The 17864-nt window shown below is 38.8% G+C and overlaps 1 protein-coding gene across 3 annotated transcripts in view; it reads right to left on the bottom strand.

The window, feature by feature from the left end:
- ILRUN (inflammation and lipid regulator with UBA-like and NBR1-like domains) overlaps positions 1 to 17864 on the bottom strand; it is a 123278-nt gene that overhangs the window by 79092 nt on the left and 26322 nt on the right. For all 3 annotated transcript variants that reach the window (XM_029241977.1, XM_029241976.1, XM_029241978.1), the window contains exons 2-3: positions 5961 to 6115; positions 19 to 216 (exon numbers count right to left, since the gene is read on the bottom strand). In XM_029241977.1, the coding sequence (XP_029097810.1) occupies positions 19 to 216; positions 5961 to 6115 (353 nt within the window). The remainder of the gene's footprint in view (positions 1 to 18; positions 217 to 5960; positions 6116 to 17864) is intronic.

Below are 17864 nucleotides of genomic sequence, written 5' to 3'. Positions count from 1 at the left end.
GCACAGGGACATACTCACCTCCATAGTAGAGTCCTGTAGCAGTGCACATCCGCCACTGTCCCTGATACATTCCTGCTCTGCTGGGGCTGCACATCTGGACGCTGACATCTGCAATCTCTTGGGGCTCTAGCGATCTCACCATCACCATGTTCACATGTCCAAATTGGTCTCCCCCGACATATTTAAGACAAACCCCTGGAGGCCAGGCCTCTGCCCCTGAGTTCAAGCAAAAGAAAAAAATGTTAGGCAATCAATGGTCCTATGCTGAGTGCAGTTCATTACAAAACTGTAGAAGAGGTCTCTTTGTCTCTCACACATATGTAAACCTATCCACATATCTTTGAGCTATGGAACACCTCACTGGTCAGAAAGAATCAGAGTCAGCAATCTCTGAACAGCAGTCTATCCCTAACAGAAAGCACACACAGCAAAAGCAAGGCAGTTCCTCAAGAAGATGTGTTTTGGGTGACCCAGGGAAGGCCACACATCACACTGAATCTGTAGAACCTAAGAATGATGTCAGAAAAGAGCCATGGAAATGAAGCTCAGGCCCACATCTTTGGAAGACTGCTTTCTCTACTAAGAACACGTACCCATTTGCACTTGACCTTTTAAACTGACATTCAAAGTAAAAATACGTCTGACTGTCCCCAGTTTTTCCATCAAGGAAAGAGGATGAAACTTTCCATTGAGGAAAGAGGAATAGTTTCTGTATTATTTTCATTTTAGAACTGCTTTTTCCCTGATGTACGACTTTTCTTCTGGAGTTCCTAACAATGAAAAGATCGAGGGTCAAAGACTGCAAATAAGACAAAGGAGTCAAGTGAAAATTTCATTTTCAGGTTCAAACAGTAGTGGGGAAAATATGAATAGTGGGCCCTGATAACAGTACAATGACCCGTTGTCTCAGGGGTGATGATACCAGCAAGAGGTGCTTGTAGAAAGAATAGGAATGGCAAGACAGAGAAATGGCTTTGGCAGGAATGTCTTTCCCTCCTTTGGAAGTGGGAACAGTCTTATTTGGTTCCCACTCCTGTACACATATTTTCACGTAAACTAACTCAAATGAGAAATCAATATATTGACTTCTGACCAGTCATAGGTGGCCACACAGTGACTAGATGTGATCTTTCCTGTGAAGTCTCTCCAACAGACTCCTTTTTACTATATACAGAAAGCTCTCTCTATTTTTTTGTTGAGATACATACATTCATTATAAAAGCAAATCACCATGAAAAGCTGGACATGGAAGGACTTTCAGCATGCTTGAAACTCATCTCCTAACAGCACTCTAGGATTCCTCTGTACCTTGTTTGTGAAGTGCCAGGCCGGTTTTGATATACTTGATGGTTTACTACTGAAAAAGAGAACTGGAGAGAAAAGCAGCCAATGCTCTACTGCTGAGATCTCAGCCCCATAATGAACGGCACCTGCTGTGGCTCTTGGGTTTTTTTTTTTTTTTTTTTTTTTTTTTTTTTTTTTTTTTTTTTTTTTAGGGGTAGCAGATGGAGGAGTGGTCGCTATGTCTGTCAGACCCTCTTCAAAAAAAATCCTGCCAGCAAAGTGCCCTCTTAAGTTAACACTATAAAGGGCAACTGCTGCTGTGGAAAAGGTTGTGGATGATACACTGGCAATACATGAAAATTCTTTTTTTTCATTTCTGGGGCCTACGGCCCAGCAAAAGCATATTTGTCTTAGTCAAGAATAGCAGCAGTTGATGTGAAGTACCTTGGAAAATGTCAGTCTCTTTAAAGACCAAGATCCAAGAGGAAAATTAAACTACTATTATAGGGCTGAATTCACAATTATTCTTTAAAAGACACACATACACATGCACATGCACACACACACACACACACACACATCTATAACAAGACAATGTTTATATGAAAATCCAAGAATGTGTCTGTTTTCCAACTTTAAAGAAAACAAGGGAAACCAAGACTGTCTGGGTGTGGAAAATACTTGGCTGTCCTAGGCAGACAAGCACAAGCAGCTGAGACAGTTGGATCTCTCATCTGTGCAAAAGAGGGAGTACTGCTGTATTCCCAGGATACTGAGTTAGTTGGTAAAATGTTAAATGATTAACAATTATGAGGCTACGGTCCTGATCTTTTTAGTACATCAGACCCTATTGATGTGGTTCTTGGAGAGCCTCTTGAGAAAACTGGAAGAGTTATACACCGTCAACTCTGAAGCGTTAATCTGCTATAAAATGAAGAACCAATCATCTGCCTTCTGAGAGTTACCAACAGTTTATTATGACATATAGTTCTTACAGCCCCCAACTGTCAGGTCAGGTAGTTGTGAAAAGGTCACTGATACTGACTCTTGATACAGAAGGAAGGGAAATACTGATGAGCTACTTGGCCTACCAGGCTAAGCATACTGGAAAAATCTGGATTTGAGAAGCATAACACAATAGCACTTCAAATTAAGTCTGTTACAACTAGCTTAATGGGGGGGGTAGATATATATAAGAAGAAAAGAAAGACTAATCTGTGTTTTATGACTTTCCAAGTTAAGTATCGCAAGCACACATATGACTAAGGCTGTGATTCTCCAGTTATCATGGAATATAATTTTATTAAAAAACATAAAAAGTCAAAACAAAACTAGACAAGAAACCTGTCATGTGGCAATTCTGAGATGATAGAGAGCATGGCAAAAATGAAATAAAAGTCCGTCAGTTCCAGAAAGTCTGAGACTTACTAGGTATGAGTGATTATAGAAATAGTTTGGAGACAACAAGGAACATCCAAAGAGCAAGACAGAAGACAAACCTCAGTGAAGACCCCCTCCCTCTTTTTAACCCCTGTAGCTTTAGAGATTGCATTTCAAATTAAGCTACATGCAAACAGGGACCTTCACTGATCTTGTTGCCATTTTCTTCCTGTACCTGATAAAGTGACTGGAACATAAGAAACTTATTTTAAGGAGTCAAAAGAAAAATGGAGGGAATAGTTCTTTCTCAAGCTTCTTTTTTTCCCTCAACTGTTGTTTCATATTCACTTCTATGTAGTTTAGAAAATAAAGATGACTCTGATGTCACTCTCTCATATAACAATCATAACTACTTCATTAAAGTCAGAGAAACACCAGAGTTATAATATGCTTAGTTTAACACTCACCACAGCTGGACAGCAGAGCATGGCTATAACAACTGAAAAGCTGTAAGTGTTGGTAAAGAGAATTGTCTCCTTTCATCTTCAGAGGGACAGTTTCAAATTTTCATTTTAAACTCCAACTGTAAAGTTTCCTGGTCATGTTTCCCAAACTTCTAAAACTTACACAGTACCAAAAGTTTGGATCCTGGGATTCTGCATCTATGTCATTAAATGTCTCACTTCCGTTTTTCTATGATCTGAATATAAGGACTTAAACAATATTAGGTGTTTAATTTTAAACAATGTGTGACATTTATCTTCTTTGGGGAAGGTGCTGGGACAGCTATATGCAGTTCCTATCAATCTCATCTGTTGTAAATTTGAATTCCTGATATGCCTGAAACATGACAGTAGAGAAGCACCGTGAAAATTTATGAAACTCTTTCAGCGAGCACTTATCTCTTAGGGAAGGTTATGAATGAGAGTAAGAGAGCCTGAGGAGAAACAGCTAAGCCCTACCCTAGTTCTTTTTTTTTTGGCCACGCCATGCGGCATGCAGGATCTTAGTTCCCCAACCAGGGATTGAACCCATGCCCCCTGCATTGGGAGCAGAGCCTTAACCACTGGACTGCCAGGGAAGTCCCGGACTACCCTACTTCTTTGTTACCACTCTATTTCCAGAAAAAACCCAGGCCAGATTAGAATGACACCAAAGAACCAGTGCCTGTGCATGCTTTCCTTATCTCTCTCTCTAATAACATACCTGTCACTTAATTATGTGAGGCCAGTTTCTTCTTAATCAAATGGAAAGCATTTAGTTTACAGACACAAAACTATTTTACAGCTGATGGAACGATTTCCAGAAGAATAAAAAACCTACCTGTTCCAAGTACCTCGAAAGGTAAAATCTCTAGCAACTGTTGCCCAGTTTTTAAGAGGTGTACAGGAACAAAAATGTCCTTTTACAGGAAGACAGGCTGCAGACCCAGAGACTGTTTTAAACTGGAGTTACTATGCAAAAGCAGGACACTAAAACAAATTTTCTCCAAGTCAAGGTGAAAGGCAAGCTCTTTGGGGTTCTGATTTGACATTCTCGCCATTTTATATCAAACCCTTACAATCTCCCATTAACCCAAGGAACTGTCTAGTGAGTGAGTAGATATTTCAAGAGGCTTTCTGAAATATAAAATGGTTATTTTGCAGCAAGATGGTATTTAAAACATTTCAACAGTACTCTAACAACTTTCAATATTTAAAAACACTATAAAGAACCCATGGAAAGCCAGACCATTTCCAGTGTTTTCACCATTAAGTAAACAAGGTCTTGGATTAATTCTTTTAAATAAACAAAACTTTTAATAAGCTATACTTTCTAAACAAATGTTACTCATTTAAAAAATTCATGGCTAGGTTTCAAAAGCATTTTTGACCAGTAACACAGATTTTAGTAATTCAGATAAGAAATATAATGAATAAAAGCTGACCTAAAGAGATTGTTTTAATATTTTTAAAAGCAGACAACACTAAGCAAGGTGAGAAAGAAATTAGACAACGTAAAGATAATCAAACTTGGAAAAAGAATTTCAAGAAAAATGGCTGTTTTCCTGTATTACCATGTGCCTCTCAAACTAACAATGCACCAAACAGTGTTATAACCAAAAGAGAAAAGAAGCTAATGAAAATTTACAAAGCCACTGATGTCCCCAGTCATCTACAACACTGGGTCAATCCAGATTATGTGCTTTTGCTCAGTGACACACCATCCAAGGTAAAGTTACTTCCAAATTAGCCAGAAAAACTAAGAATAATAATTTGGTACATTAATTATTATATAAAAGGCTAGCTTGGCCAGTCTCTCCCCATCATAAAAGAACTGAAGTATAAAGAACTGAAAAGTAAACAGGGTCCAATAAAAGGTCACTTTTATAGGTTTGAGTCCCCAGAGTTTTATATCATTTCACATCAGATTACCTTACTAGACATGGTTCCCCAACACCAACAAACTTTTAGCTAAATATTCCTTTTGTCTAGTTTTCCATTTCTTAGAATTTCTTTTGTAAATCCTCGTTAATAAGGAAGTTAAAGCATCCTCACCTAGTCAGCATAAATTGTTACTGGATGAGACAAGAAATACTAAACTCACTCAAATTAAAAAAGTCATTAGAAAAGAATTAACAAGTAAAAGGTGATAATAAACATTTACTAATACATATTCAGATACTATTTTCAAAGAACTACGGTTAACTTATGTTAAATTTTTCTTAAGTCAGCAGTACGTCAAAACAATGTTTTTTAAAAAAAGCAATTTCTCAATCTTTCCATCTTTTCTATTCTGAGCAAATCCCTACACTTCTTACCCAATTTTTCAAAGTGATGTTAACATCTCAAATAGATAGCTCAATGAAAATTTCAGATACAATCATCCTTGTGGTTGCAAAGAAATAAGCTTTCAAAAGAGCAGATGCTCACAACTCTAACTACCTTGTTCCGTTCAAGGATGCACCTCCTCTAGCTTGCTGGAAATAACTGGAAGATTAATTAGAGCAGAAATAAAATGATGGAGTAGAACTGTACAGGTGGAGACAATACCACCACCACACACAGGCCTAGTTCCTGGTATCAAAAGAATATTGAATTGTGTTTAAATGTCATCAAGACCTAAATTCTTCCTAATCTAGGGAGTATTTTATTGGTGTTTGGGTCATCATACCAGTAACAGAAAATTCTACATCATGTATAAGGAAAAGCTCAGAGTTACACAATCACATAATTCAAGCTAAAACACTTCCTTATTTCTTTTAACTACTAAGAAAAAGAAAACTGGGCAAGGAAGATTGCTCGTTATACATTTACCAGAATTTTGGATTCGCCATGTTTTTATAAATTGAGTATCAGGAGGTATCGACTCTCCTTCTCCTATGGTGACATCTTCAACAAAGGACATAGAGGGCACACTGATGTTTGGGCTCTCAAAGTCATAATAGGCGCCAATTGCTGCTTGTAGGTTCCTACAAATAAAGAGAAAAGGCAAAAGACTTCAGTCCTCTCCAGAGCATATTATCCTAATTGTCAAACAAAAGGAACCTATAGAACCCATATATAGAAGGTATATAGACAGCTCCTGGTATGTTAATCTTCAGAGTCATTGATTCTGGCTAAGGAACAACAGGAAAAACGGCAGGACCAAAAACTTGTGCATCACTTTCTTCCCAAGGTACCCACATAGAAAGTAACAAACATTATTAGCACCATCAGCAACAATGTGAGGAAATCCCCCTCTTACCCATAAGGACAGCAAGTATTGGTAAGGGAGTCAATTAAAAGAGAGCTCCTCTGTAGCTGTGACTAAAATCCAAAGAAGCTCCATTAAAAAAAAAAAATCTAATTATTTTTTTAAAAAAGCAATACATGCACATGATTCAAAGTTTCATACAATGAAAAATACCCATCTTATCTCTTCCTTCCTACACACACACAGGTAATCATTCGTTCATATTACTTTCTTAAATACCCTTCCAGAACTTCCTTATGCACATACAAGCAAATGATATACATTCTTATTTCCCCCCTTCTTACACAATTGGTAGCATATTACACACTGCCCTTTCCTTTATTCCCTTAACACTGTATCATGAAGACATTTCTAAGTCAGTACACAATGAATATCCTCATTGTTTTTTACAGCTGTATCCACTGTATAGATATATCATTATTTAGGTAACCAATCCACTTTTGAGTTTGCTTCCAATCTTTAATTCTTCCATATATAAGATTAAGCACACATAGTTTAACATACAAGTGCATCTGTAGGATAAAGTCCTACAAGTGATACCGCTGGGTCAAAGGGCATATATTTGTGGCTTTAATCGATATATCTAAACTTCCCTCAATAAAAAAGTTACATACTTAATGAATGCTCCCACCAAGAATGTATGAGAGTGCCTATTTCCCCACTTGCTCATCAACAGTGTTTCTCCAACATTTTGGATTTTTGTCGATCTGACAGGTAAAAAATAAGATCTTGGTGAGGTCTTAACACCATTTTGTAAATAGTGGTGTTCTTTATTTTGTTTTTTAAGATTTATTTATTTAATTTATTTTTGGCTGTATCAGGTCTTAGTTGCAGTACACAGGATCTTCGTTGAGGCATGCGATATCTTTCGTTGTGGCGCGTGGGCTCTTCGTTGTGGTGTGCTGGCTTCTCTCTAGTTGTGGCATGTGGGTTTTCTCTTCTCTAGTTGTGGCACGCAGGCTCCAGGGCACATGGGCTCTGTAGTTGTGGCGTGCGGGTTCCAGAGCACGCGGGCTCTAGTTGAGGTGTGCAAGTGCCGTAGTTTTGGCGCACAGGCTTAGTTGCCCCGCAGCATGTCGGATCTTAGCTCCCTGATCAGGGATCAAAGCCACGTCCCCTGCATTGTAAGGTGAATTCTTTACCACTGGACCACCAGGGAAGTCCCTAGTGTTCTTTTCAATTACTTATAAACCCCCTTAGGTCAGAAGGAACTACCAAGCACACAAACCAGAGTCCCTAACTGAACAGAATCACACGACTGACAGCTTGGTTCTTCAGTGCCAGAGACCAAAGGCCACTAAGGGGTTTAAGTTAGCTGTGTTCATTAAAGATCAAAGAAATTGTCAGTAATTTCATTAACCATTTCTCTTATGGTCTTCCTCAAACTAGTGACATCATCCCCAGTCCCCACAGAATAACAACACAAATAGCATTTTTCTAAACATAACCCAACCATAAGCCAATGGATACAGTGGGTTGTTTTTAATTATGTATAAACATAGCATGAAATAAGCTCTGACAGTACACAACTGTTCAACAGACATGCTATTAACAGCAAATACTTTTCTGCTGGGGGCCTGCCTGCTCTTCCAGGTGTTTGCAGCTGCCAGAAAGGAAGGCTATATTTAGAGCAGCTACCTCAGGTCAAGCCTCATGCAATGGCGGCCTGCAGTATTAGTGAGTCATGACTGGAATTACACCACCAACAACTGCTGGCCCGTCATGTGTGTGCTAGATAAAATTTACATGGAGCAGAACTGGGCCAGGGTCCAAACTGTGCCTGTTTACTTGACCATTCAATAGGAAGGCTTAGACTTCAGTTTTTCCGGCAACTTCCTTATCTAGCTGACACTGATCTCAAGTGAAGAATACGTGACTGGTCGAACTTGGGGATGCCCAGACCCTACCACCCGCAAACAGACTTAGGAGTACATCTGGAATCAGCCTTACACTTAGGGATCAGAGATAAAACAAGGGAGAGAGAAATAAGCCTAGGTTGCATTTTGTTCTTCTGAAACTTTTTATAAAAACCAAGTGGCCACTTTTTTATAAAGATAATTTTTCTGCCGAAGGTCTCAGGCAAACAGCCTGAATTGTCTTCTGTTCACTTGGCTGTAAAATATGCTTGGGAGGGAAGAGACTATTTGTGCACTCAGGACAATTGCCAATGCTCATCCTCAGCCTGTGTCATATTTCGCCACTTGGCTCTGCCTGACATCAAACAGGACTTCGAGACCAGCACAGGAGAAACACTAGCAAGTGGAAAAGTCCAGCTACCCTACTTAGGCAGATCCATCCCCCTCCCAAATCTCCTTTCACATATTCCAACTCATCCCACAGCCAAGCCAACAAAACTGCTTACTTGTACCTGTACTATACAGAAAATTCAACCAGAGAAAGATTAAGGAATACTTTTAAAGCCCAAAGTGAAACTGAAAGTAGTGAACTGGACTCCTATCAGGACGAAGAAGTGAAGGATGACAAAGCACAATCATTTCCCAAGTACAAGGCGGAGAGAAGACATTAGTCCGGTGGTGCTCTAACCCATCAGGCAGGTACACAGCTCCTCAGCACTTGGACCATTTAGATCACTGCCTCACAGGGCCAAGGAACCGCAGGAAGAGACTAAACAGCTCCTATTCAGTGTGAGAACAGCAGACTTGATAGCATGTATTCCTGTTCAAAACAACATACCCAACTATTATTAGCCAATAAAAAACTCTACATGAAACAGAGCTGGCTGAGGAGATGGGAAAGAGAGGACACTGACTCAGTATGCAGCCCAGCCTGAAAGTTTAAACTTCCAGGTTCCTTCAGTGTTTTTGCTCAAGAAAAGTTTTTACTCTGATTTTAAAAAGTTAAAAGTGCCCTAAAGAACAAAGGGAGGCAGTGTTAATAGGGGGAAAAAGGGCACAGGCAAAGATGGATGATAGTGATGGTTACATAACGTTGTGAATATACTTTATGCCACAGAACTGTGCACTGAAAAATGGTTAAAATGGTAAAATTTTACTTTATTTTTTACTGACGTATAGTTGATTTACAATGTTATGTTAGTTTCTGATATAAAGCAAAGTGATTCAGATATATATATTATTTATCATATTCTTTTCCATTATGGTTTATTACGGGATACTGAATATAGTTCCCTGTGCTATACAGTAGGACCTTGCTGTTTATCAGGTGGTTTGTATCTGCTAATCCCAAACTCCTAATTTATCCCTCCCCCACCCCCTTTCCCCTTTGGTAACCATAAGTTTGTTTTCTATGTCTGTGAGTCTGTTTCTGTTTTGTAAATAAATTCATTTGGATCATATGTTAGATTTCACATATCGGTGATACCACATGGTATTTGCCTTCCTGACTTACTTCATTCACTTAGTATGATAATCTCTAGGTCCAAACATGTTGCTGCAAATGGCATTATTTCACTCCTTTTTATGGCTGAGTAGTATTCCATTGTATATATTTACCACATCTTCATTATCCATTCATCTGTCGATGGACATTTAGGTTGCTTCCATGTCTTGGCTATTGTAAATAGTGCTGCTATGAACATGGGGGTGCATGTACCTTTTCAAATTAGTTTTCTCCTGATATATGCACAGAAGTGGAATTGCTGGATCATATGGCAACTCTATTTTTAGTTTTTAAAGGAACCTCCAAACTGTTTTCCATTGTGGCTGCACCAATTTACATTCACACCAACAGTGTAGGAGGGTTCCCTTTTCTCCACACCCTATCCAGCATTTGTTATTTGTAGACTTTTTAATGATGGCCATTCTGACCAGTGTGAGGTGATAACTCATTGCAGTTTTGGTTTTCATTTCTCTAATAATTAGCGATATTGAGCATCTTTTCATGTGCCTATTGGCCATCTGTATGTCTTCTTTGAAGAAATGTCTATTTAGGTCATCTGCCCATTTTTCCATTGGGTTGTTTGTTTCTTTGTCATTGAGTTGTATGAGCTGTTAGTATATTTTGGAAATTAAGCCCTTGTCAGTTGCATTGTTTGCAAATATTTTCTCCCAGTCCATAGGTTGTCTTTTCGTTTTGCTTATGGTTTTCTTGCTGTGCAAAAGCTTTTAAGTTTTTGATTAGGCCCCATTTGATTATAAAATGGTAAAATTTTAAATGGCTTTGTTTGGAGGCAGCTCCTAACCCCTGGCTGTGGGGCTTTGAACAAGTGGTTAAGCATCTGTGTCAGTTTACTCACATGCAAAACTGAGTTTTTTTATTGTAAGGTTGCTTATATTTTTTATTACAAAGTTGGGTGTTATAAAGTTGGCTGTGAAGACTGCATGAGGCAATGTGTGTAAATGCCAATGCCCTAGGTTGGCAGTCATTCATTCAACAAATATTTAATTAATGAGCATTTATCCATGTTCTAGGCACTCGGCCTGGGTCTAGGGACAGAACAGACAGCAAAACAGAAAAGGGCCCTCTCCGTTACAAAGCCTAGCAGACTGCAGCAAACCAGGGACACTCAAAGAAGGGTAACTACAACTATCTCTCACACTGAGGCTTATCAGCCCAAGGCAGCTTTTCCATCTTGGGGTAAAAAAAAAAAAAAAAATGGGCTTGGTGCACAATACAGTTTCAACTGCACTGATAATCAGGTTAACCTGATTTGGAGTAGAAGAATCTGGTGATGCTGATATGTGTTTCCTGATGAAATGCAGTTTTATAACTAAGAAGCAATATTGTCCAACCTTCATTTTATAGATGAGGCCACAGATGCACTGACAGGTAAATAACTTGCCCCAGGCTAGACAATTATTAGTACAAATCAGAACCACATCTATTCAAAGGCATAAAACTTTTACCTTACCCAGAATTTTCCAGTTTTCTACTAATGCTCTGAACATCTGATTTTCTTAAGAACATATTAAGTACCATCATGAATTCTATAAATGAATTAATTGTAACTTCTCATTAAACTGAATTCCTGAAAGTGGTCAAATGCCTAATCTTGCATATATTCACAAACACAAAACATTTATTTTTGTACTATTTATACAAACATAAGTCAAATTGACAGTCTTATAAAGAAAAATCATCTATATACTGAATATACAGTCAGGAACATAATCCCAAAAATACGGGGGTAGAAGAAAACAATTAAGAAAACTAGGAAATCAGAATTAAAGAGGGAATGCTGGAAGTCTAAGTATTAGCTCAGATTCTCAGCAAAATAAAATTAGACACCTTCTCTTTCCACTCTCTGAACAAGTAAGAAACTCAAAAGGGTCCAAATTGTTTATAAGAAAAAAAACTATCCATCTAATTCGGACATAAATTAAAATGGGAAATCAGAATATTGAATCAATCTAGTTAAACATGAACAGTAGCATCTTCAGGCTTCAAGCAGTACCTATCCTGAACTTCAAGAAGTTTCCCTCACCTGTGGAGCACCAATGATACTGCTCCTAAGGCACAAGCTCATCAGGAATCAGAAGACCTCACTATCTTTGAATGACTGAAAAAAGCTGATTAGAAAAAGGATCAGCAAAACAGATGTCAGTTCTTACCTGGGCTTTCCAACATCTACCCGGGCTTTCCAACATCAACTCAGCAAGCATGTAACATAGAAGACCAAAAAAAGAGGCCAAAAAACGTGTACTTGTGAATTTTAAGGGCTGAGAAGAAACTGAGAATTTCATTAAAACAAAGATGAATGCAGGTAGGGAACAGAAGTTGGGCTAAAGAGGACTTAAAATACTTTCAAACCTAAAGATTAACTAATAGATGATATTATTTAATACATGAAGACAGTAAGAAGAAAGAACGAACTTGTGAAAGATTTCATTAAGAGGAGCAACAAAGTTCACACCAGTATTTACCCACTTCTCAGGGCCCTAGCAAGCCCAAGATTGTTTCTTCCTCTTCTTTTCCTGGATATTTACTGATCCATTAATTTTAATACTTTTTAGAACTGGTCCCTCTAACTAACATCAGCAGTTATACCTTTTCCAAAGAGAAAGTAAAACACTAGCATTCTGCCATGAAAACCCAAGGTGGTGGCACTGTTCTAGATTTAAAGAGAGGGTCCAGGGGTTAGGCGCTTTCACTGCCGTGGCCTGGGTTCAGTCCCTGGTCAGGGAACTAAGATCCCTCAAGCCTTGTTGACAACCCCCAAACACAAAAAAATTCAAAGAGACATAACAACCAAATGCAATATATGATCTTTGAGGTCCTTGAATGGATTCTGATTCTATTAAAAAAAAAAAGGTTAAAAATGATACATTTGGGAAGAACTGAGCAAACTTACAATATGTACTGGATCTTTTTAGTACTAAAGAATTTTTGTAAATTATCTTAGTGTCTTACTATGTAGTTATGTAAAGGAATGTCCTTTTTTTTAGAAGCATGCTGAAATATTTAAGGATGAAGGGTTGTGATGTCTACAACTTTCAAATGATTCAAAAAATTTTTATATAGAGAAAACAAATTATGGCAAAAATGTTAACCACTGTTGTTGAATTAGGTGGCAAGTATAAGGGTATATACTCTGATTCTTTTAAAATTTTCTGTAGGTTTGAATAGTTTATAAAAAAGGTAAATGAAAACAAAAACAGAAGAAAGAAAAGGTATCTTATTTCCCACCACTGGAAGATACAAAAAAAAATTAGGTGCAAAGAATTACTTCAGCCATCTAGGGAACATTAAGGAACCTACTGGGAACCTCAGGAGACCTAATGAGGATGAGGCTGACATGCTGACAATGACAGATCAGAAAGGGAAATAAAATTGCTGTGTCCTTGATGATATAGTTGAGCCACTAAATTAGGCAACCCCAGAGCCATCTTACATTGGGTATCGCTGTCATCTGAGAAAATACAATTGGCTCATTGTTTAAAAAGTGGGCAGGGGAAGGGGCAGATTTTGAGCCTACACCAATTTGACACTGGCATCATAGAGTTTAATTTCTGAGTGCCTTTGGCTGTGTCAAGATCAAACTATTTCTCCTCTTTTAAAAAAAGTGAGGTGAAAGTCACATAACATACAATTAACTACATACTTGAAAGTATACAATTCAATGGTGTTTACTGCATTCACAATGTTGTGCAACCACCACCTCTACTTTCAAAACTTTTAAATCATCTCATACCCATTAAGAACACCACATATCCATTAAGTAATCATTCTTCATTATTCCCTCCCCCCATCCCCTGGCAACTACATATCTGTTTTCTGTCTCTATGAATTTGTCTATTTTGGATAATTTATATAAAAGGAATGACACCATATGCAACCTCTGTGTCTGGTTTCTTCCACTTAGCAGAATATTTTTGAGATTTATCCCAAATGGTAGCATGCTGATCAGTATTTCATTCCTTTATATGGCTAAATAATATTCCATTATATGTACATACCACATTTTGACTATCCATTCATCTGCTGATGGGCATTTGGATTGTTTCTACCTTTTGACTATTGAGTAATACTGCTATAAACATTCATATACAAGTGTCTGTGTGGGCATATGTGTTCATTTCTTTAGATATATACCTAGGAGCAGAACGTCTGGGTCACATGTAATTCCATGTCTAACTTTTTAAAAAACCACAAACTGTTTTCCACATCAGCTGAACCATGTTACAGTTCTACCAACAATGTACAAGTCAAGTGTTCCTATTTCTCGACATCCTCACCAACACTTCTTTTTTTTTTTTTTTTTTTGCGGTACGCAGGCCTCTCACTGTTCTGGCCTCTCCTGTTGTGGAGCACAGGCTCCGGACGCTCAGTGGCCATTGGCTCACAGGCCCAGCCGCTCCGCGGCATGTGGGATCGTCCCGGACTGGGCCACAAACCCGTGTCCCCTGCATCGGCAGGCGGACTCTCAACCACTGCGCCGCCAGGGAAGCCCTCTTTTTTTTTTTTATTATAGCCACCCTAGTGGGTGTGAAGTGATATCTGACTGTGGTTTTGATTTCCATTTCCTTAATGACCAATGATCTTAAACAATTTTTCATGTACTTGGCTATCTGTATATCCTCTTCGGAGATACGTCTATTCAAATCCTTTGCTCATTTTTGTGACTGAGTTGCTTGTCTTCCTATTGTGCAGCTGTAAGGATTCTTTATATATTCTGGATACTAGACCCTTATCAGATATATGATTTACAAATATTTTCTCCCATTATGTTGACTGTCTTTTCACTTCCTTGATAATGTCTTTTGATGCATAACAAGTTTTTAATTTTGTTGCAGTCCAATTTATCTAGTTTTTTTCATTGTTGCTTTGACTCTGACATCAAATCTAAGAATCAGTAGCCCAATCCAAGATCATGAAGATTTATCCCTATGTTTCTTCTAATAGTTTTATTGTTTTACTTTTATTTAGGTCACTAATTTTCAGTTAATTTTTGTATAAAGAGTGAGGTAGGGGGTCTGACTTCATTCTTTTGCCCGTGGTTATCCAGTTGTACCAGCACCATGTGTTAAAGAAGATGAAACATTTTTAAGAGAAAAAGAAGTTGGACAGACTCTTGGGTATGAGTAGGATTCTGCCCTATGGGTGATCCTTGCTAGCCTTTGGGGACACTTCCATGTCAAGTGCAATAAACGGCAAAGCTCAGACATGGGAAACTGAGTGGGTGAACAAATTCAGACATGCACTGTACCTCACCATAACTCAAGTATGGTATGCTTATGCTCTGATCACCCTAAAAAATATATTTCCTATTCCCAAACACAGTTTCCAGGACTGAAAGAACCAACAACATTTATGCTCAGAATCAAACTAAATTATCAGTACAAAAACGTTTTCCCTATCTGCCAATCAGTAAGTATATAATATTTACTTCTTTTATATTTCTTTTCTTTAAGTTTTCACTCATTCATGCTCTAGGTAATAGAAACGTAAAGATAAATAAGACAAAGTCTTTGCTACCAAGGAACACAAAGTCTATTTAAAGAAAGATTTAGAAACAAGTAATCACAATTCAATGAGGTAAATTTCAGGGAAGAAATATAACCAAGGACTACAAAAGTACAGAAAAGAAAATACCTTACTCAAACTTAGGAATTCAGGGAAAGCTTCATCAACCAGGTAACATCAAAACTGTACCCTAGGGCTTCCCTGGTGGCGCAGTGGTTGAGAGTCCGCCTGCCGATGCAGGGGACACGGGTTCGTGCCCCGGTCCAGGAAGATCCCACATGCCGCGGAGCAGCTGGGCCCGTGAGCCATGGCCACTGAGCCTGCATATCCGGAGCCTGTGCTCCGCAATGGAAGAAGCCACAACAGTGAGAGGCCCGCGTACCGCAAAAAAAAAAAACAAAACTGTACCCTAATGAACTGGTTAACCACTTAGAGAAGGGGGTGAAGGGGCATTTCAGATAGAGGGAGATTATATGCAAAGGCACACAAATGTATGAGAATCACAAGAACACCAAAAACTCACCAACAGCCAGAAAAAGACAGGCCTGACAACATTCAGGTCTCTGGTTCTGGTTGTTTCTGAAGCCCAAATGAATTGCTAACTTAAGTTCTAAGATATTCCTGTATCCTTATTAATTCTCATTTTTATTCAGGCTAGTTTAAGACAGGGTTGTGTTCACCTCCAGTACAGTCCTAACTGATACAAGACTAAAGTACTGCAAAAGTTAAAAATCCACAATGCATAACAAAGTCAAGGGGACTTCCCTGGTGGAGCAGTGGTTAAGAATCTGCCTGCCAATGCAGGGGACACAGGTTTGAGCCCTGGTCCGGGAAGATCCCACATGCCACAGAGCAACTAAGCCCATGCGCCACAACTACTGAGCCTGCGCTCTAGAGCCTGCGAGCCACAACTACTGAATCCCGAGCGCCTAGAGCCCATGCTCTGCAACAAGAGAAGCCACCACAATGAGAAGCCCACACACCGCAACAAAGAGTACCTCCACTCACCAGAACTAGAGAAAGCCCGCAAGCAGCAAGGAAGACCCAACGCAGCCAAAAATAAGTAAATAAATATTTTTAAAAACAAACAAACAAACAAACAAAAAGTCAAGGTGAGATGGAGGAAATGGGCTCCCCTCCATCTGGGCTTAGCAAGCTAGCAGTCCCTGTATGTAGCAAAGCAACTGGTTATACTCCATATGCACTCCAAAGCTAGATGGAGCTTTTGGAGCTTGGACCATAAAAGGAAATTGCCCACAGAACACTCTGCAAACTTCAGTAAAGTTTTTCAAGACAATCCAACCTGCAAAGCACAACCCAACCCAATCTGGTTTTCCAGAAAGAAGATATGACATACAAGATAATATAACTTTCTGCCCAAAGCCAGAGATTTGAAACCTCTAATGGTTAGATAATTAAGAGACTTGCTGAATTTCAGCACCTGAACTCTCTGCATCACTTAAACTGTGAGACACTGATGAATACAATGTAGATAGCCCCTTTCAAACACTTCTCCCAGGATCCCCCAAACTGCCATCTCCTCCCCCCTTCATTATAAACCATATCTAAAAGAAACATAGCTGGGAGAGGGGAAATTTAGGGGGTGACATTCCAGAGAATATTTGAGAAAACTCTAAATCCAGAATTATCCACCCATGCCCTGAGTAGAGATCTTTAACCTGGAAAGATAAGCAGAGCTAAGGGACCTAACCCAGTCCTAGCAATCCTCTTCAGCAATTTGGAGACTAAAATCTAATTATAATATTACTGGACTTGGTTATTTATCAAAGGGAATGTCCAAATACGAAGTGGATAAGCAATGAACTTAAGTTTTAAAGGAGTTCTATTATTAGGAGCCTATAATTATTATACCCCTGGTCAAGCCCTAGGTCCCAAAAGTAGCATCGTATTGGAAGGGAAAGCTAAAGCAGCATGGCCCTCATAAAGGAACTCTCCCACCCTGCCCCTACATCTCCTGTGCTCCTCTCAAGGAAGGTCATGAAGAATATCAGACACAGGAAATCTTTCTGGGGTAAGCTAGGCCAAGGTCTTCAGTTCTTCACCGATGAAATGAGTTAACAGGTGACTTGCTGACTGTATTTTACTACTGCTGCCCTACAGAAGACAGTGTACACTCGTAATTCTTTCTGCCTCTATCCCCCAGGCTGAGAACAGTGCCTGGCATATAGAAGGTGCTTAATATATATTTGTTGACTGGAATATGCTACTGACCAAAATATAGTACAGCTGCCCTTGACCAACATGAGGTAAATTGGGTGGGTCCACTATACTCAGATTTTTTTCAGTGGTAAATACTACAGTACTACACAATCCGAGATTGGTTGAATCCACAGATTGGGAACTGCCAATGTGGAGGGCCAAATTACAAATTATACACAGATTTTCCACTGCATGGAGGGTTTGCACTCTTAACCCCTGAGTTGTTAAAAGGTCAACTATATTTTTCCTTTCATCACATTTTCCCCTCACAATTTTATACTGGGACTATAGGCATATCTTGTTTTAATGGACTTGGCTTTATTGTGCTTTACATATAATTGCTTTTTTACAAATTGAAAGTC

The sequence above is a fragment of the Monodon monoceros genome, unplaced genomic scaffold, assembly GCF_005190385.1.
Source record: "Monodon monoceros isolate NGI ecotype Baffin Bay Population unplaced genomic scaffold, NGI_Narwhal_1 Super_Scaffold_3, whole genome shotgun sequence".
NCBI lineage: Eukaryota > Metazoa > Chordata > Mammalia > Artiodactyla > Monodontidae > Monodon > Monodon monoceros.
The sequence above is the reverse complement of the archived record's forward strand: the minus strand, read 5'-3'. Positions and strand labels throughout refer to the sequence as shown.